Here is a 27,236-nt window from a genome sequence, read left to right as displayed (position 1 = left end):
ATGAAAATGCAGAGATAGGCTAAATTCATTACATAATGCTTTAAGACACTTGTCATTACTCAGTTTACACAAATCAAATCATTATTTATAAACCTGATATCTTTTCTTCTCGGCATTTGGTACAATTGTTTCAAAATTCAATTTTTCATCCCAGATTCCCTACGACTTAATGGGCAACCAACTAGCCAGAGACTAGAGATTTTCATTGCTTAACTGCAAATATTCATTACAGATTTAATAAGGACAGAGAATGGAAAAAAAAACTACTTTTATACAGATGTATGTAAATAATAATCCATTCATAACTATTAATCTAATGAAACAAAAACAAGAAATGCTGGAAATACTCAGCAGGTCCAGCAGCATCTGTGGAGAGAGAAACAGAGGGGTCACTGACCTGAAACACTAACTCTGCTTCTCTCTCCACAGATGCTGCCAGACCTGCTGAGTATTTTCAGCATTTCTTGTTTTTGTTTCAAATTTCCAGCATCTGTAGTATTTTGCTTTTATTAATCTAATGATGTAGTTTTCATTTCAATTATACAAATTGACACAGTGTAGTTCAGGCTTCAAATTGTTCAGGTCCAGCTTCTATACTTTAAATCCTTTTTCTAATTTTCTTTAAGGTAACTTCTCCATTGGTCAGAGTCTAGAAGAAATCAGACAAAGAACAGAAGTGAATCACTTCAAATGTAGGTTTTACATTCACCATGATAAAGTATCCCACCATGCAGACTAATCAAGGGCAAAAACAGAACATGCTGGAATTACCCAGTTGGTTGGCCGTATCTGTAGAGAAAAAGATGTTAATGTTTCAGTGTAGGCCCCTCAGCAGATCTGAATTCTAAAATATAGGCAAGTTTCTTTATAGAACTGTAATGAAAAATGGGAGGGAGAATAAGAAAAGCTTTAGAATTAAAGGTAAGTTCCTACAGTATCCAGGAAGAAAAGTATCCAGAAGATTTCTATCTACTGATATTTGGAAGCTATTGAGATTTCACAATCCCATTGAATACTGAACACACTTTGGTTGATTTCTATCTATATTACTTCTATTCACTTTATATGTAATTGCCTAATCATCTTTGGCCTCCTTATCTCGAGAGACAATGGGTAAGCGCCTGGAGGTGGTCAGTGGTTTGTGGAGCAGCGCCTGGAGTGGCTATAAAGGCCAATTCTAGAGTGACAGGCTCTTCCACAGGTGCTGCAGAAAAATTTGTTTGTCGGGGCTGTTACACAGTTGGCTCTCGCCTTGCGCCTCTGTCTTTTTTCCTGCCAACTGCTAAGTCTCTTCAACTCGCCTAATATGAAATAGTCAATACTTTTTAAAAAATCAAAGATTTGCACAGAAATAATTTTTTAAAATCTTTTCAGTAAAAAAAGTATTTATCTGGTAGTATTTTGATTTTGGTGTTGAAAAATTACTGCAGCCCGTTGTCATGGACCAAGTTGAAAGGTAGCATTTTATTATGAGTTGAAGAACCACAGAAGACACATTATAAATCCTCTGACATTGCATGAGGCTGTTTAAGATGAATATAAGACACGGAAATACCAGGAAATCAAGAACTTGTAAAAATGAGGAACTGGAAGTAATTAGTATCAATAAAGAGCTAGTACGCGAAAAATTAATTGGATTGAAAGTCGATAAATCCCCTGGACCAGATGAGCTACATCCCAGAGAATCGAAGGAGGTGGCTATAGAGATAGTGGATGGATTCTGGAAGGGTTTCTGCAGACTGGAAAGTAGCAAAGGTAACCCTACTATTTAAGAGGGAAGCAAGAGAGAAAACGGAGAACTACAGGCCTGTTAGTTTGATGTCAGTAGTAGGGAAAATGTTAGAATCTATTACAAAGGATGGGATAACTGAACACTTGGAAAATAATGATATGATTGGGCAGAGTCAACATGGATTTGTGAAAGGGAAATCATGTCTGACAAACCTGTTGGATTTTTGTGGATGTTACTTGTAGCATAGATAAGAGAGAACCAGTGGATGTGGTGTATTTGGATTTTCAGAAGGCTTTTGATAAGGTCCCACACAGGAGGTTAGTAAACAAAATTAGGGCACATGGGATTGGAGGTAATATATTGCAATGGATTGAGAATTGGTTAACAGACAGAAAGCAGAGGGTAGGAATAAATGGGTCATTCTCAGGATGGCAGGCTGTTACTAGTGGGGTACCACAAGGATCGGTACTTGGGACACAGCTGTTCACAATCTATATAAATGATTTAGATATGGGGACTAATTGTAATATTTCCAAATTTGCTGATGACACAAAACTAGGAGGGAATGTAAGTTGTGAGGAGGATCAAAGGAGGCTTGAAGGGGATTTGGACAGGCTAAGTGAATGGGCAAGAACATGGCAGATGGAATATAGTGTGAATAAGTGTGAAGTGATCCACTTTGATAGAAAAAATATAAAGGCAGAGTATTTCTTAAATGGAGAGAGGTTGGGAAGTGTTGATGTCCAAAGAGACCTGGGTGTCCTTGCTCATGACTCACTAAAAGCTAGTATGCAGGTGCAGCAAGCAATTAAGAAGGCATTTGAGTACAGGAGTAAAGATGCGTTGCTACAATTGTATAAAGCCTTGGTGAGACTGCACCTGGAGTATTGTGTACAGTTTTGGTCTCTTTATCTAAGGAAGGATATGCTTGCCATAGAGAGAATGCAACAGAGGTTCACCAGACTAATCCCTGGGATGGTGGGATTGTCTTATGAGGAGAGATTGCAAAATCTGGGCCTGTATTCTCTAGAGTTTCGAAGAATGAGAGGTGATCTCATTGAAACTTACAAAATTCTTACAGGGTGTGACAGGGTAGATGTGGATGGGATGTTTCCTCTGGCTGGTGAGTCTAGAACAAGGGGACACAGCCTCAGAATAAGGGGCAGACCATTTAAGACCAGGATGAGGAGAAATTTCTTTATTCAGAGGGTGGTGAATCTGTAGAATTCTCTACCCCAGAGGGCTGTAGAAGCTCAATCATTGAGCATGTTCAAGACAGAAATCAATAGATTTCGGGATACTAATGACATCAGGGGATATGGGGATATTGGGGAAAAATGGTGTAGAGTTAGATGATCAACTATGATCTGTTTGAATGAGGGAGCAGGCTTGCTGGGCCAAATGGCCTATTCCTGCTCCTACTTCCTATGATTCCAGTAGAAATTATAAGTCTGATAAGGTTTTATTATACTTTTTAAGCCATAATAAACAATTCTATGACTTGCTGTAAATGTATGCAATCTTGAAGACGAAGAGCTATGTACAATAACAACTTGCAGTTATATAGCACTATTAACATAGTAAAACGTCAAAAGGCACTTTCACAGATGAGATGTAGATTTGACACTGAACCACATAAGGGGATATTAGGACAGGTGGTCAAAAGCTTGGTCAAAGAAGTAAGTTTTAAGGAACGTCTTAAAAGAGGAGGGAGGTAGAGAGGTGGAGAGGTTCAGGGAGGGAATCTAGGGTGATATTTAACAATTTAATTGGATAGAATCACATCTTAAGAAGAACAATGGGGTCGATTTTCTCCGTGAGGGAGTTTCAGGTGCTTGGCCAGTGGAGCACGTGGAAGGCTAGTTCGTTTTGAGGGCCGTATCTCATTAGCATTGGGCCAATGGGCTGTAGCTGGAAATTGAGCTTCCTGGGGAGCCTGGCAGCTCGGGACCACCTCAGAACCAAGCGGTCTGGCCAACCTCTTGGTCAGAAAGTAGGTTCCTGGGAGACCCCAATCTCTGGAGCGGGGTGAGGAAGGGGGAGATGTAGTGGCTGTCGCCGCACTCCTGATCCTCCCAGACCAACAAAAATAAAGTCTAACTTACTTTTCTTCTCTCCGGCCACCAGTTGATACTGGGCGGAGTGTGCGCTGTGCAACCTCTGCCCAGTTCAGTCCAAAAATGGGATTGGGGTCCCATTGATACCATAACAACCCGATTTAAATATTTCAATCAGCTGGGTATCATGTTCAGGCAGCTGCTCGAGACCTCAGAAAAATGCCAATGGCCACTGCGCCGACGGCAATGGAGCAGTAAATTCTTACAATCCACTCTCAGGTTGTTTTATTTCTGCTGGACAGGAGGCCTGACAATTTAGCTAAAATTTCAATTCAAAATAGCTTTTGTACTTGCACATTTGTGATGAATTTTGGAGAATGTTTGTACATGATTATTCTTCAGTGGAGAGTAAAATCAGGCAAGGTGTAAAACTAGCATTTCACCTGATCCCGTCAGTTTGCAAATGGGCAGGTTAGATTAAAATGACCCCCATTATATCAGAAAAACATTCCTACACATGCCATCTTCTCTAATATTTAGCCATAAGCCAAACTGGCCACACAAGCTCTTTCATCAGTTAGGTGTCAGTTTGTGTATAGATATCCATTCAAAAGATTTAGTATTATCTGTAGTCTTTAATTTGGAAACAAGTTCATCATTGCTTAGCCAGTTAGGGAATTTAATCATGCCTATACCAGGGCTTATGACCTTTGATCCTAGGCTAATGTATCATGTTATTTTAGGTCTTCTCTTTGGCCTCCTTGTCTCGAGAGACAATGGGTAAGTGCCTGGAGGTGGTCAGTGGTTTGTGAAGCAGCGCCTGGAGTGGCTATAAAGGCCAATTCTAGAGTGACAGACTCTTCCACAGGTGCTGCAGATAAAATTGGTTGTCAGGGCTGTTACGCAGTTGGCTCTCTCCTGCGCTTCTGTCTTTTTTCCTGCCAACAGTTAAGTCTCTTCGACTCGCCACTATTTAGCCCCGCCTTTATGGCTGTCCGCCAGCTCTGGCAACTGACTCCCACGACTTGTGGTCAATGTCACAGGACTTCATGTTGCGTTTGCAGACGTCTTTAAAGCGGAGACATGGATGGCCGGTGGGTCTGATACCAGTGACGAGCTCGCTGTATAATGTGTCCTTGGGGATCCTGCCATGCGGCTCACATGGCCAAGCCATCTCAAGCGCTGCTGACTCAGTAGGGTGTATATGCTGGGGATGTTGGCTGCCTCGAGAACTTCTGTGTTGGAGATACGTTCCTGCCACCTGATGCCAAGGATTCTCCGGAGGCAGCGAAGATGGAATGCATTGAGACATCGCTCTTGGCTGACATATGTTGTCCAGGCCTCGCTGCCGTAGAGCAAGGTACTGAGGACACAGACTTGATACACTCGGACTTTTGTGTTCCATGTCAGTGCGCCATTTTCCCACACTCTCTTGGCCAGTCTGGACATAGCAGCAGATGCCTTTCCCATGCGGTTGTTGATTTCTGCATCGAGAGACAGGTTACTGGTGATAGTTGAGCCTATGTAGGTGAACACGTGAACCACTTCCAGAGCATGGTCGCCAATATTGATGGATGGAGCATTTCTGATGTCCTGTCCCATGATGCTCATTTTCTTGAGGCTGATGGTTAGGCCAGATTCGTTGCAGGCAGCCGCAATCCTGTCGACGAGTCTCTGCAGACACTCTTCTGTGTGGGATGTTAATGCAGCATCGTCAGCAAAGAGGAGTTCCCTGATGAGAACCTTCCGTACTTTGGTCTTCGCTCTTAGACGGGCAAGGTTGAACAATCTGCCATCAGATCTTGTGTGGAGGAAAATTCCTTCTTCTGAAGACTTGAATGCATGTGAGAGCAGCAGGGAGAAGAAGATCCCAAACAGTGCAGGTGCGAGAACACAGCCCTGTTTCACGCCACTCAGGATAGGAAAGGGGTCTGATGAGGCGCCGCTATGCTGAATTGTGCCTTTCATAATGTCATGGAATGAGGTGATGATACTTAGTAGCTTTGGTGGACATCCAATCTTTGCTAGTAGTCTGAAGAGACCACGTCTGCTGACGAGGTCAAAGGCTTTGGTGAGATCAATGAAAGCAACGTAGAGGGGCATCTTTTGTTCGCGGCATTTCTCCTGTAGCTGGCGAAGGGAGAACAGCATGTCAATGGTGGATCTCTCTGCTTGGAAGCCACACTGTGCCTCAGGGTAAACACGCTCAGCCTGCTTCTGGAGTCTGTTTAAAACGACTCGAGCGAAGACTTTCCCCACTATGCTGAGCAGGGAGATTCCACAGTAGTTGTTGCAGTCACCACGGTCACCCTTGTTCTTATAGAGAGTGATGATATTGGCATCGCACATGTCCTGTGGCACTACTCCCTCATCCCAGCACAGGCAAAGCAGTTCATGGAGTGCTGAGAGTATAGCAGGCTTGGCACTCTTGATTATTTTAGGGGTAATGCCGTCCTTCTCAGGGACTTTTCCACTGGCTAGAGAATCAATGGCATCACTGAGTTCCGATTTTGTTGGCTGTTCGTCCAGCTCATCCATGACTGGCAGAGACTGGACTGCATTGAGGGCGGTCTCAGTGACAACACATGGCATCTTCTCTAATATTTAGCCATAAGCCAAACTGGCTACACAAGCTCTTTCATCAGTTAGGTGTCAGTTTGTGTGTAGATATCCATTCAAAAGATTTAGTATTATCTGTAGCCTTTAATTTGGAAACAAGTTCATCATTGCTTAGCCAGTTAGGGAATTTAATCATGCCTATACCAGGGCTTATGACCTTTGATCCTAGGCTAATGTATCATGTTATTTTAGGTAATTTGGGACATTCATCATAACTCTTTGCTGGTTTAAATGCAGTATCTATGGCCTTTTTAACATTTGTGTTCTGGTTCAGTAACTAGAATAATAGTATCTCCTGTTTAGTTTATAATAGCATAATGAGCTCAAATGTTATTTTATTCTATTTTTGTTTTTAAAATGCATACATTGATTATGTGTACATGTACTCATTTGAAACATAAATACAGGACAGAACTAAATTAAACTTCAGAACTGAATACTCAAGTCTACAATTTAGAAAGAGGTTTCCAGAAATCTAATGTAATCAGAATTCCTGGCACTTACAGAATTGTGCCATTGATAAGTCTTTGAGCAATCCCAGAGAGCTGCTCCAACTCCTTCAGCAGCAGTGCCAATAACAACAATGACTTACTTCAAACATTTTGTCTCCACTCAGCTCCATGACTGCACTCAGTCCCTCCATTGTGACAATAAGCTTATTCTCACCTTCCAGCTTCGTCATAGCCTAAAAGCAAACAACAGGATGATGTAAACTTTCCTCAAAAGATTGATTATCTTTTCAAAAAGGAGTTTCCCCAATATTGTCAATCCTGCTCCTAATGTTCGTATATTCTCCATGAAGAATTTACAAAACCAATCATTAACACTGGCCCAGCAATCCTGGGCAAAACTCCAGCAAATGGATTTCAATGAGGGCAAATGTGAGCTCATGCATTTTGGACCTAATTAGCGAAAAGTCAGAAACTGTGGAGTTCCAAAGAGACTTGGGGGGTCCATGTACATAGAACATGAAAATGTCATCAACAGGTACAGAAAATAATCAAAAAGGTTAATAGAATGCTGGCCTTTATATATAGTGGGCTAGAATAAAAAGGGGTAGAAGTTATGCTACAGCTGTACAAAGCCCTGGTTAGATTACACTTAGATTACCGTGTTCAAGGATATATTGGCGTTGGAGGGCGTGGTGCAGATAATTAACCAAATAATCTTGAACTGCAGGGTTAAATCACAAGGAGAGATTTCACAAACTAGGGTGTATTCCCTGGAATTTAGGAGGTTAAGGTGTGACTTGATTAAAGTTTTCAAGATATTAAGGAGAACTGATAGGGTGGGTAGAGAGAAATTGTTTCAGCTGGTTGGGGAGTCAAGGACTAGGGGCATAGTCTAAAAATTATAGCCAAGTCCTTTAGGAGTTAGGAAACACTTCTACACGCAAAGGGTGGTATAAGTTTGGAACTCTCTTCCACAAACAACAATTGATGTCAGGTCAATTGTTAATTTTAACTCAGAGATTGCTAGATTGTTGTTAATCATAGATCTTAAGGAATATTGTGCAAAGGTGGGTACATGGAGTTTAGTCACAGATCAGCCATGATCTCATTGGCAGAACAGGTTCAAGGGGCTAAATAGCCTCCTCCTGTTCCTATGTTCCTTCCTATGAGTGCAGCATTTTCTGATGCTGCTGATTTATGTTTTTCCTTTAGCCTCAAACACTTGAGATCATGAGTTAGCCCATATACTTGGGATGGCATGAAGCTTTGTTTGGCTTTGTGCCTCCATCATATGTGGTGTGTGCAGAGTTTGCACTGGTCTGGGATTGGTTCTGCAGGTTACAGTTCAAAGTTTTAATGTTTAAAACACACTACATTAATTCTCCATGCCTGGCAATTTTCTGGTCTGTTGTGGCACTCTGTGCTTTTCAGAATATGCAGTAGGTTTGTTGCAGCCCCACAACAATGCTAAAAATTAAAACAAAACAGAAAATATTTCATTTTAGCAAACAGTAACAAGACTGTTGCACTGGCAAAGGGTTTCAAAATCCCTGGACAATGTGGGGAGGTGGGGGGCAACCTCTTCTCAGTCTCAGCTGAGGATATGAAAAAGAATGCCATTGCTAATGTCTATCCATTACTTATCTTAGTTCAGCAAGATGACCTGAATCACCATTCTGCCTTTCAGGCATACTTATATTCAATGTTCTCTGCTCAATGGGAAGCTGTCTGGATGTCTACTTATTGAGGACATTGGCTAGTATGACCTCTGGTCAGTGCAGTGGGTGGTGGGGGCACATGAGTTCTGGTCTGAGATGAGTGTGTGGGGTATTTGAAAGATGTATTGTGTGATTTTATTACTTTTATTTCCAATCCTTTCCTTAGCTCTGTGGCCATTTTTAGTATATCTGCCAAAGGATTCTGATAAGGCAGCAAATTCTTTCAATAATTCCTTAAGGTTAATATAAGTCTCACATACTCTGATAAATCAGATTATTTTGGACTTTGAAATATTTGTATGGCAAGTTTCAGGGAATCTGCAACTGTAATTATTTTGTCAGAAAGAGCTACCTGAGGACTATTGAGGTGGAGTTTGAGGCTGTCACATCATACTAGGTGGTGCCCCACTGTAATCAATTGGTCACATCATATTATAGCTCATGCAAAGCACTTTATGGCATAGTGTCAACTGTGACTCAGTGAATAGCATTCTTGTCTCAGATCCAGAAGGTTGTGGGTTCATTGTACCACTACAGGGACTTAAGCGCAAGGTCTAGGCTGAAACTACAGTGCAGTACTGAGGGAGTGCTGCATTGCCATCTGTCAGATGAGACATTAAACCAAGGCCCTGCCTGCCTTCTCAGGTGCTGGTAAAAGATCCCATTAGCACTATTTCAAAGAAGAGCAGGAGAGTTCACCCTGGTGTCCTGGCCAACATTCATCCTTCAACGAACATCACTAAAAACAGATTATCTGGTCATTATCACATTGCTGTTTGTGGGAACTTGCTGCATGCAATTTGGCTGCCATGTTCCTTATATTACAACAGTGAGTACACTTCAAAAGTAATTCATCAGCTGTGCTTTGGAATATCCTGATGTCATGAAAAGTTATATATAAATGTAATTCTTTCTTTACTACTTTTAGAACCAAAGGACAATTTTGATAGTTTGTACAAATGACAAAATAGCCCTCGCCTCAAAAAAGTACAGTTCCTTCAGCTGTTCATAATGTAAATATTAAGCAGAAATTTCCATTAAAAAAATCTATGAATATCAATATACATTTTCAGAGCTTTATAAGTGTACTTAAAATTGTGGATGAGAAGTTCTATGCCAAAGGACTGCTCTATATTTTAGTAAGGCATGAAGCAAAAGACAAATGAAAAGCTGGAAAAATAATTAATTAAGAACAGGTAAAAGATGAGAGAGATAATTACAGATATAGATAACCAAATAAACCATGGAATTCTTGCTCCAGATTTGTTTGAACCATTGGAATATCATTCATGAAATGCAACTGGCAAGGTGGAATAATGCTACATGGAATTTCACTCAATTATTATTGGGCTTCATGGAAACAAAATTTACATTTTTATATTTTTGGAAATTTTATCAGTGGTTTTATGCCTTCTACAGAGTCTCAGACACTGAAATTTGCACATGGAACATTGGAGGGTGTTGGCTTGATAGACTGAAAGCCCCTTCTAAAAATTATATTCTTATGCTTCGACGAAAATCAAGCATTCTTACCTTAACTCTGTGCCCTGTGAATGACACAAACTCACACTCTTGTCCAATGGTGAATTCATTTGTAATCACTCTGCTGCCGAAATTACAAATGATTTGAAACGAATTCCCATTTTGAACAAATTCAACAATGCTGCTTTTGTCTTTATATTTCTTAATTATATCATCTGAGAGTCCTGGCAAATAAAAACAAATGTACAAATAATTCAATATTTATCCAAGGTAAAAGGAAAGTCTCCTCAGATCTCCTAAACATTAGTACTTAAGTGAGGGTCCAAATGTAACCTGTTTTCCGATTGCAACATGGAAGGAATGTGAACATTTTGCGCTGTGACTCAGTACAAACACAAGTCAAATTTCTGTTCTCTGTTTTATCACAGGAAGTTAGATACTTCAAAACAGGGCAGCAGATTGTCACTCCACATTGCTCCAGCAGTTTCTACTGGCTGAATTGAGAACCATAGTGATAGAGAAATGACTGCAGGCCATGTGCCTGGTGATATCACTTAATTTGTTTTACAAATGCAGAATAGATTGACATAGGTAACTTGTTAACAATGTACTCAGCTCCTAATACTTAAATAGGTTTGAAATTTGTGTCACTCTTGTTTGGCCACAGTTGTCCCTGCTAACATTTCCCTGATGTTGACAACTCCTGTGCACGGTCCTAGAAGAATAAAAGAGAAGGCAAGAAAGTAAATTTAAAAATGGGGGGAGAACTTGTCCATGCACACACGCTGTCCTGCTGAAATTTACCATGAATCGCTTAATGGAAACAGAAGCGTCTTTCACTTCAGTTCTAGACAGCACTGTACAACACTTCAGATAAAAAGAACAAGACTGTATTCAGCACTGTGACTGAGTCAAATTTTGATTCCCACAATATATAACTTATGCACATATACAAAACCAAGCTGTTCACTTAAACCCATTATCAGGATCTATCCCACCCCATAATTCCAATTATTTAGTTCATTTCCATTATAAGGATCTTTCAGGGCTCTGTAACTAGGAAGCAAACAATTTGTTGTTGGTTTTGAAAAGCAAGAGGGGGTGGAGCAGATGTACCAGCACTGCCTAATTTGTCAGCTGCAATATTTTCCATAATCCCTTACAGATTTTGTCACATGCACATACATTGTTTGATGCAATCATTTGTAAAATAATGAGTTATTGGTACAATTGTCTTAATTTCTTTTAAATTCAGGTTGATCTCCCTCCAACATTCTCCCTATTTCCTCCCCTGGTATACATCAGCAAAAGGCAATGCTGCTCTCTACCAACTGCTAGGAATTACATGGCATTGAATTCTCCCACTAATTTTCCCTCTTCTCAGAAAGCCTCCATGAAAGGCAGCATCATGCTCCCAGAAAAGTCCCAGGGGAAAGTGCTTCAAGCAGTTAGTTGTAGCAGTTGGACCTGGCAACCGAGTGAAAAATGGTGACATCCACCCAGTTACTGTGAAAGTTGGTGAAACAGTTCTCCTCCCAGGATATGGAGGAACTAAAGTTGCTTAAGAAACTAAACTAAAGGACGATAAGGATTACCACTTGTTTAGAGATGGTGATATTCTTGGAAAATACACAGCATAAACTTTGGATGTTGCTCTAAGTTTCATGATTTACCTTTTTTTTTGTTTCAGTCTGTAAATGAAATTTTTTGAGCTTTGGTATAATAAATTCAATGTTAAACCATTTAGCACTTCTCCATAGTGAAGTTGCTGAGTGCAGGAGCTTAATACAGAGGCAATTAACCTGAGTCTTACACACTGCTATGTCTTTCTGCTGCAACATGCTGCATCATTGGTGCGTATTACTTTTTTGTGGTGGTAAGTATTTTTATGAATAAACAATAGTATACTATTAAAGGTATTTTCCATCTGTAAACTATTGACAAACAAAGGAAATCTGCTGTCATTACTAATTGGAGAAAAAAACTTGTAACCAAAAATTAGAAATTGTTAATCTATATGAAAAATACTGAAAAAGCTGAAATTTGAAAAATCAGATAAATGGTAAACAGTGTTATCATTGTAACTAACAAATCTAGTATGAAGTCAGATTTGCACAAAGAATGTGAAGTTGGATGTTTATCTACCTAAACACTCAAGCAGTCAAAGCCCAAGGAACTAAGTAGATGTAGTTGGAGGGGATTAAACAACGAAGAGAGATGGCACAGCAATTGGTTAGAAGGGATTCAAAAATTGAGTCCAAATGTCAAGGTTATGATCATACATTTCCTTTTTGGATGGATACTTAATCACAATTAGAATACCGTAATATAAAATGGCAAGGAACAAACAGGACATTGTGCTATAAATCATATTCAATCCATTGCTTGGATCTTTTAGTGCAAAAACTTGTTGCATTACAGAGTTTCGAAGAAAGTGAAGTTTCAGTTCAAATTCCCTCTCATTTTGTTTTCTGAACAGTAGCCTAGAAAGAGTTTTGCTCAAGTCTTCAGTAACCTGCTCAATAAACACATTTTTTCAGCTCCACAGTTAAGTGCAGCACTTTTATGTAATTATATGATTCTACAAATTAATATTTACAAATGTAGTAAGTAACATGGATAACTGTGCCAATCTGAAAATGTATTTTTAAAATGGGTATTGTCCTACAGAATAAGGACAAGCTTGGTTTCTTGCTTCAAATCCAGTACAATATCCTAATACAACAAAAAAATCCACTCAACAAAAATCAGAGAAGAAAAACATAAAATGCAGCAGAGATCTTTAAAACAGATGAGTGAGCTGCTATTCAGTCTTTCTGCTTTACACCTAAATGGAAAGTGCTTTTAAGTAGTTAATGCCCATCATAACGATTGATTTATGCCGAGCACAAAGACATTTAAACACAAAATAAAATAGCTGCAGGTTAAACTTACCCAGAGATTTCATTAGTTCTTCAAAGTTTTCCTGACTCTCAAGTTCGTACTTTCCATTGAAAGCCATTTGGAATGTATTTGCTGTGAAGTAGGTAAGAGCCAATTCTGGAGAATATGGAACAGCTCTTATAGCTGTCTTCAAATTAATTTTCAAAAAATAGAATGAGTAATTCCTTGGTATGTAATATAATCACCTATCACCATGTTATCAAGCACATGAATCTGCAAATATACTGGTAATTTTCTGTTTATGCAGGATTACCAGTGGTAACCCAGGGGACTGGCAATGGAAAAACAATGCAGCTGAGGCTTGTTTTTGAACAAAAGTAATGCAAAAGGCATCACTATTTATCGTGCGGCCTGTAATTATTAGATTTTCTAGCTGATGATTATATGTCACCTAAACTATTAGACTTTACTGTTGAATTATGGGTCCATACATGATTTCAAAGCCCAAAGGAACCAATAATAGACAAAAAGTTCACAATTGCTGCAAATGATTTTTAAGGTTAGATCTTCCATGTGGATAAAACAAACAACTGTTTTCTCTCTAGCTTCTAAACACCCACTGTTCTATTTAGGAACTTGGGAACTTTTATTTGTGCCAGACAGCAGTCATACTGCACCCAATGTGAAATCTAAATGATGTGAAACTATTTTATGGAGGTATTGTCTCACCTTTTGCACCGAGCAGTCACATCAGTAACCTCACTCCCTAATTCTACAACCCATTGTTAATCAAGGAGTGTCTAAAACTGCTCTAAACTGACACAAAACCAGACTTGTAAGCAAATACAGTTCCATATTTTTCAGTGAGTATGCCAATGCATCACTTATATTTGCAACATTATACTTGTATGAAACTGTAACTATTGATTACTGTACATCATTTTATCAAGTGTTAATAGCAACAGTGCTGCGTTCTTTTTCACAGCATACTAACATTCTCAATGTGTGATGTAATATACATCATCTATCATGATTCCTACCTTGCAATTTAAAAGAATGTATTTTGAAATACTTGAGATCAGTCATTGCATGTAAAAACAGAGAAACAGCATGCCATTGAGAGGTTCCACTATGTAATTTAAGATTAAACTGGGATAGGAATTCATGGAATGTGACGTAGATTGCCCAGAGGATCTTCAGGTGGAGTGATGAGTAATGGAGTTTAAGTTTCATTATGGATTTCAACAAGGGCCCCCTAACCTGTTTTTATGAGAAGTATATTCAACTTGAAGAATAACTTGCACTTATGTAATTATTGGTATTTCACTAGTATTCACAAGGTTTTTAAAAACATTTTCTGACAGAAATCGCAATAAAAACATTTCTTTTATCTTTGATAAAATCCAAAATTTACATTCTCATTGGTTGAAAAAAAATATGGGCAGACGGCTAAAATAAAATTTAATGAAAAGTCTGTTTTTGGGTCTCAGTTTTGGAAGAACAACAAGAGTACCTTGGTCCGTGGCAAGTGTGCATTCTATTTCCCAAGTGCAAACCTCCAGCACAAAATTATAGAAAACTGGAACTCAATAAACCACAGTCTTCCCTGACTGAATTGTGGCCCTCCAGTCCAGACTGTATCATTGGGATCCCAGTTCAAGTCTTAGGGAATGTCATCAGAATTTGGATTTCCATTTTGAACTCCAGTCTATCAACTTCCACATTTCAAGTTTGAATTCAGGTTTCTGTGAAGAATCTTCAGGTTTTCTGAGCTACCCCAAGCACTGAACAATTTGAAACTCCCAGTTGGTCCTTTACTATCAGCTGAATCCTAGTAGCCCTAAAGTGGTTATATGCAGACAAATTTGGATTTGATGAAGAAAACCCTTCAATCCATTGATTTCCATCCTTCCAGAAACACTAACCCTATAATCTTCTCATGACTGATTTAAGATCCAGTCAGACAGGATCCCAGTTTAACATCTCATCTTGAGATAGATATTGAAATGCTTTGGAGTTAATGGCAATAATTTTTGCTTCTGGTTTAAAACCATTGCGATTCTGACAATACAGCATTCCTTCAAGTCCTAGCAGGGGCTCAAACCCAAGACCTTCTGGCTCAGTGGTAAGGATGCTACTAAATGAGTTACATGGATACTGAAAATGTCAGCTCCAGTATGGATTTAGAAACTGCATTGAAGCTCAGTCTTAAATTTGAACTAGAATCTGAATGGATGTCAAGAAATGAGCCATGTTTTGAACAGTGAATTAATTGCCTGGTGGCTTGGATCAGTTCACACAGAACTGAACTGAAGATCTGCTCTTTGAACCATCTACAAATTCTGAAACCATTCATCACTAACCAGCTTATTTCATGTACACACAGCTGCTCCATATCAAACTCTTGAGACTTTTCAAATATGCACTTCTTACCTTATTACAATGTTTTCTACATTGCTTTGAACCCCATATGAGAAGCAACTAGTTTCCTTTCCTAAAGTTAAATATTGCATCTATCACTGTATTTTGAGATTGAAAAGAGCAATGAAGCCTTACACATCAAAGGATAAGAAGTAATCTTCAACCACATGGAATTTTAGCAAAGTCCACCCAATTTTGCTGTATTTCTCAATCTAACTGGGATGAATTTGACTTGACTTGGTGGGCGTAAGGTCCTCTGGTTAACCAAAACATCTTCAGCCACTTTCTTCTTTCTTTCTTTGGTCTCCTTGTCTCGAGAGACAATGGGTAAGCGCCTGGAGGTGGTCAGTGGTTTGTGAAGCAGCACCTGGAGTGGCTATAAAGGCCAATTCTAGAGTGACAGACTCTTCCACAGGCGCTGCAAATAAAATTGGTTGTCGGGGCTGTTACACAGTTGGCTCTCCCCTTGCACTTCTGTCTTTTTTCCTGCCAACAGCTAAGTCTCTTCGACTCACCACTCTTTAGCCCCGCCTTTATGACTGTCCGCCAGCTCTGGCGATCGCTGGCAACTGACTCCCACGACTTGTGATCGATGTCACAGAACTTCATGTCGCATTTGCAGACGTCTTTAAAGCAGAGACATGGACGGCCGGTGGGTCTGATACCAGTGATGAGCTCGCTGTACAATGTGTCTTTGGGGATCCTGCCATCTTCCATGCAGCTCACATGGCCAAGGCATCTCAAGCGCCGTTGACTCAGTAGTGTGTATAAGCTGGGGATGTTGGTCGCCTCGAGGACTTCTGCGTTGGAGATATGGTCCTGCCACCTGATGCCAAGGATTCTCCAGAGGCAGCGAAGATGGAATGAATTGAGACGTCGCTCTTGGCTGACGTACGTTGTCCAGGCCTCGCTGCCGTAGAGCAAGGTACTGAGGACACAGGCCTGATACACTCAGACTTTTGTGTTCCGTGTCAGTGCGCCATTTTCCCACACTCCCTTGGCCAGTCTGGACACAGCAGTGGAAGCCTTTCCCATGCGCTTGTTGATTTCTGCCACGACTGTCTATATTATATATAATGTCATGGAACATTCACTTCAGTTCTCAGTGTCTCTGTGTCACCTATCCACCGACACATTATAGATATTGAAATACAGTGGTGCCAATGGCAACAATCTTTGTTGCTATAATATCTGGCTGTGGAGGTGAAACTAAGCACTGAATATTAAATTATATTAAACTGTGATATTAAACTTCCTCTGTCCTCTGTTTCAGTCACTTTACTCTCAGTATAAGTTATTGCACATTGGACAGCCTGCAGAGTTGTATGTTGGACATCTTCGGGGGTTAAGGGTTAATAATTGAACTTCTTTAAGTATCTTGGAGTGACAGGTTTTCCAGTATAAACAGGATAGCTTTGAATTGTGTCAGAGGAAAGCGTCATTTGTCTTATACTTTTAGTGTCCAAGTGTCAGGTTCAAGAAATGATTGTGCAAGGAATAAGTGAGAGTAATCACATCAGCCATGAGTGATTAAGGTGTAACTTTAGTAGCTAGGGTAACAAACATAGGCAGAGAGATCCATTAACTATAGTATAGAAAGATAGCAGTTAATAAAGCCTGTTCTGTAAAGAGATGTTATGTCAGGAATTCTTGTTTAAGGAAAGTTGCTTTGGAGTAAGGAGCTACAACTGTTTACATGAATGGATTGTCTTCATTGGGTTTAGGAATGGACACGTCTTGACTGTGATATGTACCATTAATGTAGGAAAAAGATAATATAATAAAGGAGCATTTTCAACAGATCTTCGGAGGGCTTGAAAGATAGAACCAGAAACCAAAAGCCACTTTTCATATCTACTTGAACTGATCACTCAAACCGGACATCAATGACGTCTGTCCCGTATACTCCACCCTCTCGAAATGTGCTGTTGTGAACCAGAGACAAAGGAGGTTGAACGTTAACACTGCACAAGGACTAAAGCTGTTTTTAATTACTGTTCCACAGTATACTCGGTAGTCAGTCACCATGACTCTGGACTAATCAGCTGTATATTACAGCAGTTGCCCATCATGTCCATTTTGAGAAATTTCAGAATTTCAGGGTGATTTTAACTTTTAACTAATCAGTTAAAATTATCCAGTTTAATTACCCAACCAGATCCTGCTGATGACAGTTTTTTTACATTGCCTTCTGGATGGGCAGCCAAACCATCTTCCCAATGCCAGTGGAGACCTTAAATATGTGGAGAGATCTGATGTCATCATGCTCACCTGCGATTTTAACTCCAGCCTTTATGGCTTTCCTACCAAGTTAAAGCAGGCGAGGAGAGAATCGGGAGGGGATAAGGCCCTCAAGTCGAGTTAATTATTTTTAAAAATCTTTTCTCTGTGGGGCTAGGAGGAGCAGAAATGTTCCTGTGGACCCCACAAGTAAAGTTTAGATTTCCCCTGATCCAAACACACTGCCACCTCCTCCCATCGTGTGATCCTTTGAGTCCTCGTCCCAACACTTACCTGAGTGTCGGAATGGGAGCAGGCAAGGGCCGCCTGATTTTCCAGAGTCCTGCAGCTGCTTCCTGCCCAATTCTGACCACTCTAGGTAGGAATTCACCAACACCATGTTACCAAGGCCCAGTCTTGTACAGCCATGAGTGGGCAGGAACCTAACTGAAACCAACGGGCTCCCGCCAATAGTAATAATCTTCCCCAGTTTGTCACTGGTAATCAAAATTATACAAACATACGAGCTAGGAGCAGAAGTAAGCCATTTGGTCCCTTGAGCCTGTTCCGCCTTCAATAAGATCATGGCTGATCTGTTTGTGTTTCGAATTCCACACTCTCATTTATCCCCAATAACCCTTGATTCCCTTGCCTAACAAGAATCTATCTACCTCCACCATAAAAATATTCAATGACCCTGCCCCCACCACCTTCTGCCAATCAGAAAAGGACCCAGTTATGCATACTCTGTTTTCTACCAGCCAGCCAATCTTCCATCCATGCCAATATGTTACCCCCTCCACCATGAGCTCCTACTTTGCACAATAACCTTTTATGTGGCTCCTTGTCAAATGCCTTCTGGAAATCCAAGTACAGTACATCAATGGGTTCCCCTTTATCCACAGCGCATGTCACTCCTTCAGAGAACTCCAACAAATTGGTTAAACATGATTTCCCTTTCGCAAAGCTATGCTGACTATTCCCGATTACCTTGAGTTTTCCTAAGTACCCAGCTATAACCTCCTTAATGATCAATTCTAACACCTTCCGCACGACAGAATGTCAAGCTAACTGGCCTATAGTTACCTGTTTTCTGCCTCCCCCTTTCTTGAATAGAGGAGTTATATTTGCTACTTCCCAGGCTGACGGAACCTTTCCAGAATCAAATTACAGAGAGTTACATTACATGAAGCTAAGTGACAAGCTGTATGTTGAAAATAAGGAAGGAGTGGCAGTGGGAGAGCATTTTGGTGGTAGTGATCATAATTCAATCAGTTTTAACATAATTATGGAAAAAGACAGAGATAGAACAGGAGTTAGAGTTCTCAGTTGGGGCAAGGCCAATTTTACTAAACTGAGGAGTGATTTAGCAAAAGTGGACTGGAACAGCTACTTGAAGGTAAATCAAAGAACAAAGAACAGTCCAGCACAGGAACATGCCATTCGGCCCTCCAAGCCTGCGCCGATCTTGATGCCTGCCTAAACAAATCAGTGTCAGAACAGTGGGAGGCATTCATAGAAGAGATTCAAGGGCTTCAGGGTAAACATGTTCCCACAAAGAAAAAGGGTGAGATGGCCAAATCTAAAGCCCCATGGATGTCAAGGAGCCTACAGGGTAAGATAAGGCAGAAAAGGAAAGCTTATGTCCGACACCAAGAACACAATACTACAGAAAGCCGAGAGGAGTATAGAAAGTGGAGGGGTGAAATCAAAAGGGAAATTAGGAAAGCAGAGAGGGCATGAAAGAATCTTGGCAAACAAAATCAAAGTGAATGCAAAGATGTTTTATCAATACATTAAGAATAAGGAGGATAACTAAAGGAGAGATTAGGACCTATAAAAGACCAAAAAGGTCACCTCTGTGTAGAAGCGTAAGATATTGATATGGTTCTTAATGAATACTTTGCATCTGTCTTCACTAAAGAGGGGTACGATGCCGATATTACAGTTAAGGAGGAAGAGTGTGAAGTATTGGATGTGATAAACATAGGGAGAGAGGAAGTATTAATGGGATTAGCATCCTTGAAAGTTGATAAATCACCAGGGTCAGATGAAATGTATCCTCCTAGGCTGTTAAAAGAAACAAGAGAGGAAATAGCAGAGAGTCTGACCATCATTTTCCAGTCCTCACTGGATACAGGTGTGGTGCCGGAGGATTGGAGAATTGCTAACATTGTACCTCTGTTTAAAAAGGGAGCGAAGGATAGACCAAATAGTTACAGGCCAGTCAGTCTAACCACAGTAGTGGGCAAATTATTGGAATCTATTCTGAGAGACAGGATAAACTGTCACTTAGATAGGCACAGGTTAATCAAAGATAGTCAGCATGGATTTGTTAAGGGAAGATCGTGTTTGACCAACTTGATCAAATTTTTTGAAGAAGTAACAAGGAAGATAGATGAGGGCAGTGCAGTTGATCTGGTCTACATAGATTTTAGCAAGGCTTTCGACAAGGTCCAGATGGCAGAGTAGTTAAAAAAATAAAATCCCGTCGGATCCAGGGAAATGCAGCAAGGTGGATACAAAATTGGCTCAGTGGCAGGAAACAAAGGGTAATCGTTGACGGGTGTTTTAGTGACTGGATGGTTGTTTCCAGTGGCGTTCCACAGGGCTCAGTACTGGGTCCCCTGCTTTTTGTGGTGTATATTAACTATTTGGATGTAAATGTAGGGGGCACGATCAAGAAGTTTGCGGACAACACAAAGATTGGTCGTGTGGTAGATAGCGAGGAGGATAGCTGTAGGCTGCAGGAAGATATTGATGGTCTGGTCAGATGGGCAGAAATGTGGCAAATGGAATTCAACTTGGAGAAGTGTGAGGTGATGCATTTGGGGAGGTCAAACAAGGCAAAGGAATACACAATTAATGGGAAAATACGGAGGTGTAGAGGAAGTCAGAGACCTTGGAGTGAATGTCCACAGATCCCTGAAGGTAGCAGGACAGGTCAATAAGGTGGTTAAGAAGGCATATGGAATCCTTTATTAGCCCAGGTATAGAATAGAAGAGCAGGGAGTTTATGCTGGAACTGTATAACTCATTGATTAGGCCACAACTTGAGTCCTGTGTGCAGTTCTGGTCACCTCATTACAAAGAGGATGTAATTGCATTGGAGAGGGTATGAGGATGTTGCCAGGACTGGAAAAATGCAGCTATGAGGAATGATTGGATAGACTGGGGTTGTTCTCCTTGGAACAGAGAAGGCTGAGGGGAGATCTGATTGAAATGTACACAAGTTTGAGGGGCCTGGATAGAGTGGAGATGAAAAGTCTATCCCCCTTAGCAGAGAGGTCAGTGGCGAGGGGGGCATAGATTTAAGGTGATTGGTAGAATAATTAGAGGGGAGATGAGGAAATATCTTTTCACCCAGAGGGTGGTTATGGTCTGGCATCACTGTCTGAAAGGGTAGTTGAGGCAGAGACCCTCAACTCATTCAAAAGGAGTACTGAAATGCACCTCAAGTGCCGTAAGCTGCACTGCTATGGACCAGATGCTGGAAGGTGGGATTAGAACAGGTGGATCGTTTTTCAGCCAGCACAGACACGATGGGCCAAGTGGCCTCTTTCTGTGCCTTAAACTTTCTATGGTTCTATGATTCTAAAATCAATGCTGCACTCATAATAAAAATTAAATATTGTTGCCTGATTTGGGTTTGGTATGTGTTCCCTTAAATGCGGGACAAAATTAACAGGTACTTGGACCAATGTGGATTAATTAACGAAAACCAGATTTGTTAAAGGCAAATTGTGTTTGAACTAACTTGCTTGAGTTTTTTGATGAGGTAACAGAGAGGGTTGACGCGGGTAGTGTGGTTGATGTGATGTACGTGGACTTCCAAAAGGTGTTTGATATAGCGCCACAAAACAGGCTTGCCAGCAAAGTTAAAGCCCATGGAATAAAAGGGACAGTGGCTGCATGACAGGAAACGGTAGTGAAAAACATTTTTTTTTTTTTTAAAAAGACTGCAGGAACGTGTAGGAACATAGGAAATAGGAAGAGTAGGCCATTCAGCCCCTCAAGCCTGCGCCACCATTCAACTAGATCATGGCTGGGGTTCCCCAGGGATTGGTATTAGGACCACTGCTTTTCTTGATTTACATTAATGACCTGGACTTGGGCATGCAGGGCACAATTTCAAAATTTGAAGATGAAACAAAACTCTGAAGTAATGTGAACTGTGAAGAGGATAGTGATAAACTTTAACAGGACAAACAGAATGGTGGAATGGGCAGACAAGCAGCAGATGAAATTTAATGCAGAGAAATGTGAAATGAATCATTTTGGCAGGAAGAATGAGGAGAAACAATATAAAATTAAGGGTACAATTTTAAAGGAGGAGGTGCAAGAGCAAAGGGAGCCGGGGTTTATGCGCACAAAATGCTGAAGGTAACAGGGCAGGTTGAGAAAGCATACAGGATCCTAGGCTTTATAAATAGGGATATAGAGTACAAACGCAAGGAAATTATGGTGAACCTTTATAAATCACTGATTCAGCCTCAACTGGAGTATTGGCCGGTATATTGCACTCCCCCAAAAGAGCAGGCTGGTGTCAGGGATGGGGGAAGAGGGCAGGGGGGGTGGGGGGTGGTGTTGTAAAATGGAGTGGGAGGCTCGAGGGGCGTAAAATGGAGTGGGACGCTCGAGGGGCGTAAAATGGAGTGGGAGGCTCGGGAGGGCCCTTCCCGACCCGCTCCCACCTCCACCATTTTACGCAGAATGGCAGCGGAAAATTGCCCGCCCACCCCAGGCCAGTCAATTGGCCATTAATTGGCCTCTTTAGGGCCTCCGCCTGCTGCCATGGGGAATTTACCATTGCCCACTTGAGAAAAGCTGCTTGACAAAAGTAGGTGGCTGACAGCCTGGAGGGGTGGGAGCCCTCCTGATCATTGGGCATGCCCGACAGAGGTCCGTCCCTGATGTCACAATCATCCCCAATGTCCAACACATCTCCCAACCCCCCCAACACACCAATCGACCCCCCTTGCCTCACTGGGGCCCAATCGATCACCCCCGACAGGGCCCCAAAAACCTACCTTTTTCTGGAGCCCTTCATGTGGAAGCTGGGTTGCAGTCCCAGAAGTGACCACCGCTCCCAGTGGCGCTGCTGGGACTAAGAGCTGCCACCCCACTGATCGGCCAGCAACTCTATTAAGCGGGACTTCCTGCCTCAATGAGGTGGAAGTCCCGCCTAAGACCAATTAAGGACCCTGGGACCGTAAAATCTGGGCTGAATCCCCAGGCGCGGAGGCGGGATCGCCGACTTTTTAGTTGGTGGACAGCTTCTGCCTGCCATGCGAAAAATTCCGGCCATTGTGTCTGATTCTGGGCACCACACTTTCTGAAGGATGTGAAGGCGTTGAAGTGGGTGCAGAAAGGATTTACAAGAATGGGTCCAGGGATGAGGATTTTCTATTACTTAGATAGATTGGAGAAGCTAGGGCTATTCTCCTTGACGAAGAGAAGGTTGAGAGGAGATTTGACAGTTGTTCAAAATCATGAGGCATCGGGTCAGAGTAGATGGAGAGAAATTGTTCCCGCTGGCGGAAGGGTCAAGAACCAGAGGGCACAGATTTAAGGTGATTGACAAAAGAAGCAAGGACAACATAGGGAAAAAAATTATGCAACGTGTGGTTAGGATCTGGAATGCACTGCCTGAAAGTGTGGAGGCAGATTCAATTGTGGCTTTCAAAATAGAATTGGATAATTATCTGGAGAAAAAAAATTGCACAGCTAGAGGGAAAAGGCAGGGAGTGGGACTAGGCGAGTTGCTCTTGCAGAGAGCAGTCACAGACACGACAGGTCGAATGGCCTCCTTCTATGCTGTAACCATTCTATGATTCTAAATTCATTCTTAGGGCACATGCAGTTTAAAAAAAAAAATCCTGTTCAGGTTCCTGTATCAAAATTATCTGGGTACAAGTTTCAGTTAGAAGCTGTTACAGATCGAAGGGAGGAATAATTCAAGCTTAACACAACGCTGTGACTAGTTCAGTTTATATATTGTCTTTTTCAGCTTGAGCGTTGAATACTCAAAAGGCCAGGAAGTCTGTAGTTCAAATCCATGAGTCAACTTGAAAGAGAGAAGAAAATTAGTTTAGAAATTTCCAAGATTAGATTATTGTAGGTTCCCCAGTGATTAGAAATTCAAAGAGGTAGGAGAAATAATTTCCGTAGCAGCAATTCTATCATATTTGCTTGTTCATCTTTTGTAACTTGGTTTAATGATTCAAAACTTAAAATGTTGTACAACTCCAATGAGACTGAAGCTCAAATTTATTAATTGAAAAATAAAATAGTTTTTCTTAGTAACTACTTACCTATTTTTTGACCAAAAAAAAAAAAAATCGCAAGAACAGTAGAACTAAAGGACGTGGCTGCGCTCATCTGGGGTGGAAGTTGGGGGGGGTAAATTGAAAATTAAAATTTGCAGAAATATTTTAGTGAGCAAGTGGTCAATTTGTAGAACAAATTCCCTCATGAGCTGGTGGAAGCAGTTAATTCAAATTCAGATGCAAATTAGGAAAAGCATTGCGGGATACAGAACATGAGTAATTTGAGACATAACGTATGGTAAGTGTAGCAGGTTGGGGAGGGGGGGTGGGAAAAGAGAGAGAGAGAGAGAGAGAGCAGGTGGGCAGCCCTACTTGCTCACTGAAGACACAAAAGCAATTCAGAGACACCTGGAATTTCTGTTGGCGGGTGAGGGGCTTTTCTTTTCTTTCAAACCCCTGATAAACGGCAAACTGTTGGATGGTTGGAGGAGCCCCAGCAGAAATTCTAACCCACTATTTTCTCTGTTGATACTCAGGGTGCATTACTTGCCTAGACCTTGCGTTTAAGATAAGCAATGGCGAGGGTATGAGGAGTAGGACTTGCTCACGAAAGTGATCCAAAATAGGAGAGCTCAAAATAATTTCAGAGCAGGAGGGGAGCAAAGATCCAAAAATGTAACAATCTTCCAAACCAATAATTCCCTGCCAGGACTCAGCATTAATGTAGTGCAGTCTCACGACATTGGCTCACTGCTTTTGGAGTACAAATTGCAAACCCATATTTGTGGAAGACAAGAAACAAAAAAGGATGCAAGTCTGTTAATGAAAAAGAATGTCAGTGTTTTCCACGATTAACAACCAGCTAACGAAACCCATCTCCCAGAAATCACCTTAGTAATGCAGGAAGTGCAAGCACACAAAAAAAAAACTACAGTGCACCTAGTTCACTTCTGCCACCCTGGCGGTCACGTGACATGATAATTAGCCATCCATTAGTCAACAGACACATGACAAGAGGATTTTGGGAACCATAGGTCCAAAGCCATCTGTCCCTCCCAAAGATGCTACACGTACCACATGTTATGTCTTGAGTTACTCATATACTGTATCCCAAAATGATATTTTCTGAAAGAAATCTAATTTGCATTTGAATGAATCACTACTAACTGCTTCCACCAACTCACGGGAATTTATTCTAGAAATTCACTAAAATATTGTTTCAGCAAATTAATTTTAAATTTACCCCCCCCCCCCCCCCGCCTCCCCAGAAGCGCAGGCAGAGTCATCCGATTTTTTAAGCAGATTAGTAATTACTAAGAAAAACAGCTATTCTTTAATTTTTCAATTAATAAAATAAATGAGTCAGTCTCATTGGAATTGCTCTACTACAGCCCTCGGGCTGCGGTGTTCTCTCCTTCCCAATCAGCTGAAGTCAGAAACACAGCACTTCATTTAGTCATGCTCATAAAACAGGTCCCGGCTGCTTAATGATTGGAAATGCACATCTACTCTATTCTGTGAGACCACTTGGAACATGGAATCCTGATAGGACAGCAGGAGTACTACTTTTCTGGGAAATTAAACTGAAAGAAATCTACAATTTTTTTTTAAAAATTGGATTTTTAGCATTAGAATCCCATCAATAGCAATTGTGTAACCAACATCAAATGAAGGAAGTTACAGTGTATTAAATTCAAATTTGCATGCATGTCATCTAGTAAAAACCACAGATGGATTTCTGCATGTTCATTACCCATAGGAGAAAATTTCCCATTACCTCTTGCCTTTACTGGATACAAAAGAGCTTCATGCAATGTGCTTGTGGAAATTAATTTGGTTTCATTATAACTAGATTCCAGGATATTCAGTACTAATTAACCTCAACAAGGATATCAATAGAGGTTAACCTTTGAAGACTTTTCCAGTAAGTAGAGATTTTGGTAACAGCTACAGAAATTTAGTTAATTTGAATTAATCCTTCTTGTATCCACCATTTTTTAAGCTCAGCAAGGTGTCCAACATGCAAGGAAATCCACCTACAAAAAAAAAAAAGAGTTTCACTTGTCTGATATTGAAACTACACCCTTTCCTGACAGAATGCACCTGACTTACAAGCCCAGAGAATTTGGTTATGGGATTTGAATAATTCAAAGTGTAGCAGCCCTGCCAGAATGAAGAGTGACTGCCTAAAACCTTGTAGTTTTCCCACAAAAGAGTGCTATTAAAAAGGTTCCTGCCATGTGTCTAGTTATCTATTGGGACACTGGCATGCAGGGTTACATCAGTAAGTCATGTTAAAAAAACATATTTCTGGTTCTCTTCACATGAAAAAAGTGACATGCTCATTTTAATGCATGTAAAATTTCCTTTTACCTGAAATCTGTTCTAAAATACCATGGAATCTTGCGAACAAAGGGCATTTTACTCCACCAATGTTGATGTTAACTGAACTGTCTAATGATGCTGTAATTCACTTTGGTTCATTACTTCTTAATGGTCTATTTGCTAAATAGAAATCATTTAAGGTGCGTGATTTACCCATTGAATAGAATGTCATCACTCATATGGATTACCATAGTTATTTCATTAACACAAAAAATGGCTGCAACACATGATGTAGGTTGAGCTTTTCAATACTGATGAAGTCTTGTAAGAAAGTGACTTTTTATTTTGTACACTTTCCCTCAATTTTAATGCTGTATTAGTTCCCCTCATCTTTGTGCTCAGCTCCCTGATTATCTGGTTCAAGAACCCCATCATTGTTGTTCTGGCACCAATTTCCACGAGACATACACCAATCAGTGGCACAGCATATTGGACCACCAACACTCCTGATCCCCTCAGCTCATAAGAACACTTTTTTTTTAAGTTTTAAAATTTACTTTGCTGGTCCTGGCTGCTTTTTGGGGAAGCCACCACTGCTCCCCGCTCAGGCCCCCATTACATCGTTGGAGCCTGATCTGTATAGTTTAAAATTGCAGTCCAGAGAAGGATGGGAAAGAAGTGGCTGAGTCCGCTGGGCTCCATTTTAAGTGCCCTCACCCCTCCTTGCCTGGTTTCCACCATCTGGGGCAGGAGTTAATTAAAATTGAGCCCACAATGTATTAAGTACCATGTGAATATAATGCAGACTGACTGAATCCAACTGGCAAATTTGTGCTTTTGGTGAAAAAATACATCTGGAAAAATCCATGCTGTTTGCTTTAAAAAAAAACTTTTAGAAATGTTTGCACTTCAGATACAATGCATTACTTTGAAGTGAATTGACTATGCAGGTAAGTTCAGAAGTCATATTGCTTAGAGCAAAATGCTTCCAGCTTTTGAGCTGAATTCCTGTATTGGGCCTTGGATTCGCAACTTTTGAGAGGAAAGAGGAGAAATGG

The 27,236-nt window shown here is 40.8% G+C and overlaps 1 protein-coding gene across 1 annotated transcript; it reads right to left on the bottom strand.

The window, feature by feature from the left end:
- Positions 1 to 472: 472 nt before the first annotated feature.
- LOC137384509 (fatty acid-binding protein 1, liver-like) lies at positions 473 to 26,273 on the bottom strand. Its single transcript, XM_068058649.1, has 5 exons — positions 26,227 to 26,273; positions 25,631 to 25,701; positions 10,112 to 10,284; positions 7,001 to 7,093; positions 473 to 649 (listed from the first exon to the last, which is right to left on the bottom strand). The coding sequence occupies exons 1-5, from the start codon at positions 26,271 to 26,273 to the stop codon at positions 599 to 601; spliced, it is 435 nt and encodes a 144-aa protein (XP_067914750.1). The 3' UTR covers positions 473 to 598.
- Between the last annotated feature and the right edge of the window lie 963 nt (positions 26,274 to 27,236).

This window comes from Heterodontus francisci, chromosome 26 (genome assembly GCF_036365525.1).
Source record: "Heterodontus francisci isolate sHetFra1 chromosome 26, sHetFra1.hap1, whole genome shotgun sequence".
Classification (NCBI taxonomy): domain Eukaryota; kingdom Metazoa; phylum Chordata; class Chondrichthyes; order Heterodontiformes; family Heterodontidae; genus Heterodontus; species Heterodontus francisci.
This window is presented reverse-complemented; position numbering and strand designations above follow the sequence as displayed.

Coding starts and splice junctions, on each gene's coding strand:
- LOC137384509 (XM_068058649.1), bottom strand. CDS start 26,273: ATGCCCTTTGTTCGCAAGATTCCATGGTATTTTAGAACAGATTTCAG. Junction 10,285..25,630: donor GTATCCAGTAAAGGCAAGAG/GTAATGGGAAAT, acceptor TTTATTTGCCAG/GACTCTCAGATGATATAATT. Junction 650..7,000: donor GTGGAGACAAAATGTTTGAA/GTAAGTCATTGT, acceptor GATTTCTTCTAG/ACTCTGACCAATGGAGAAGT.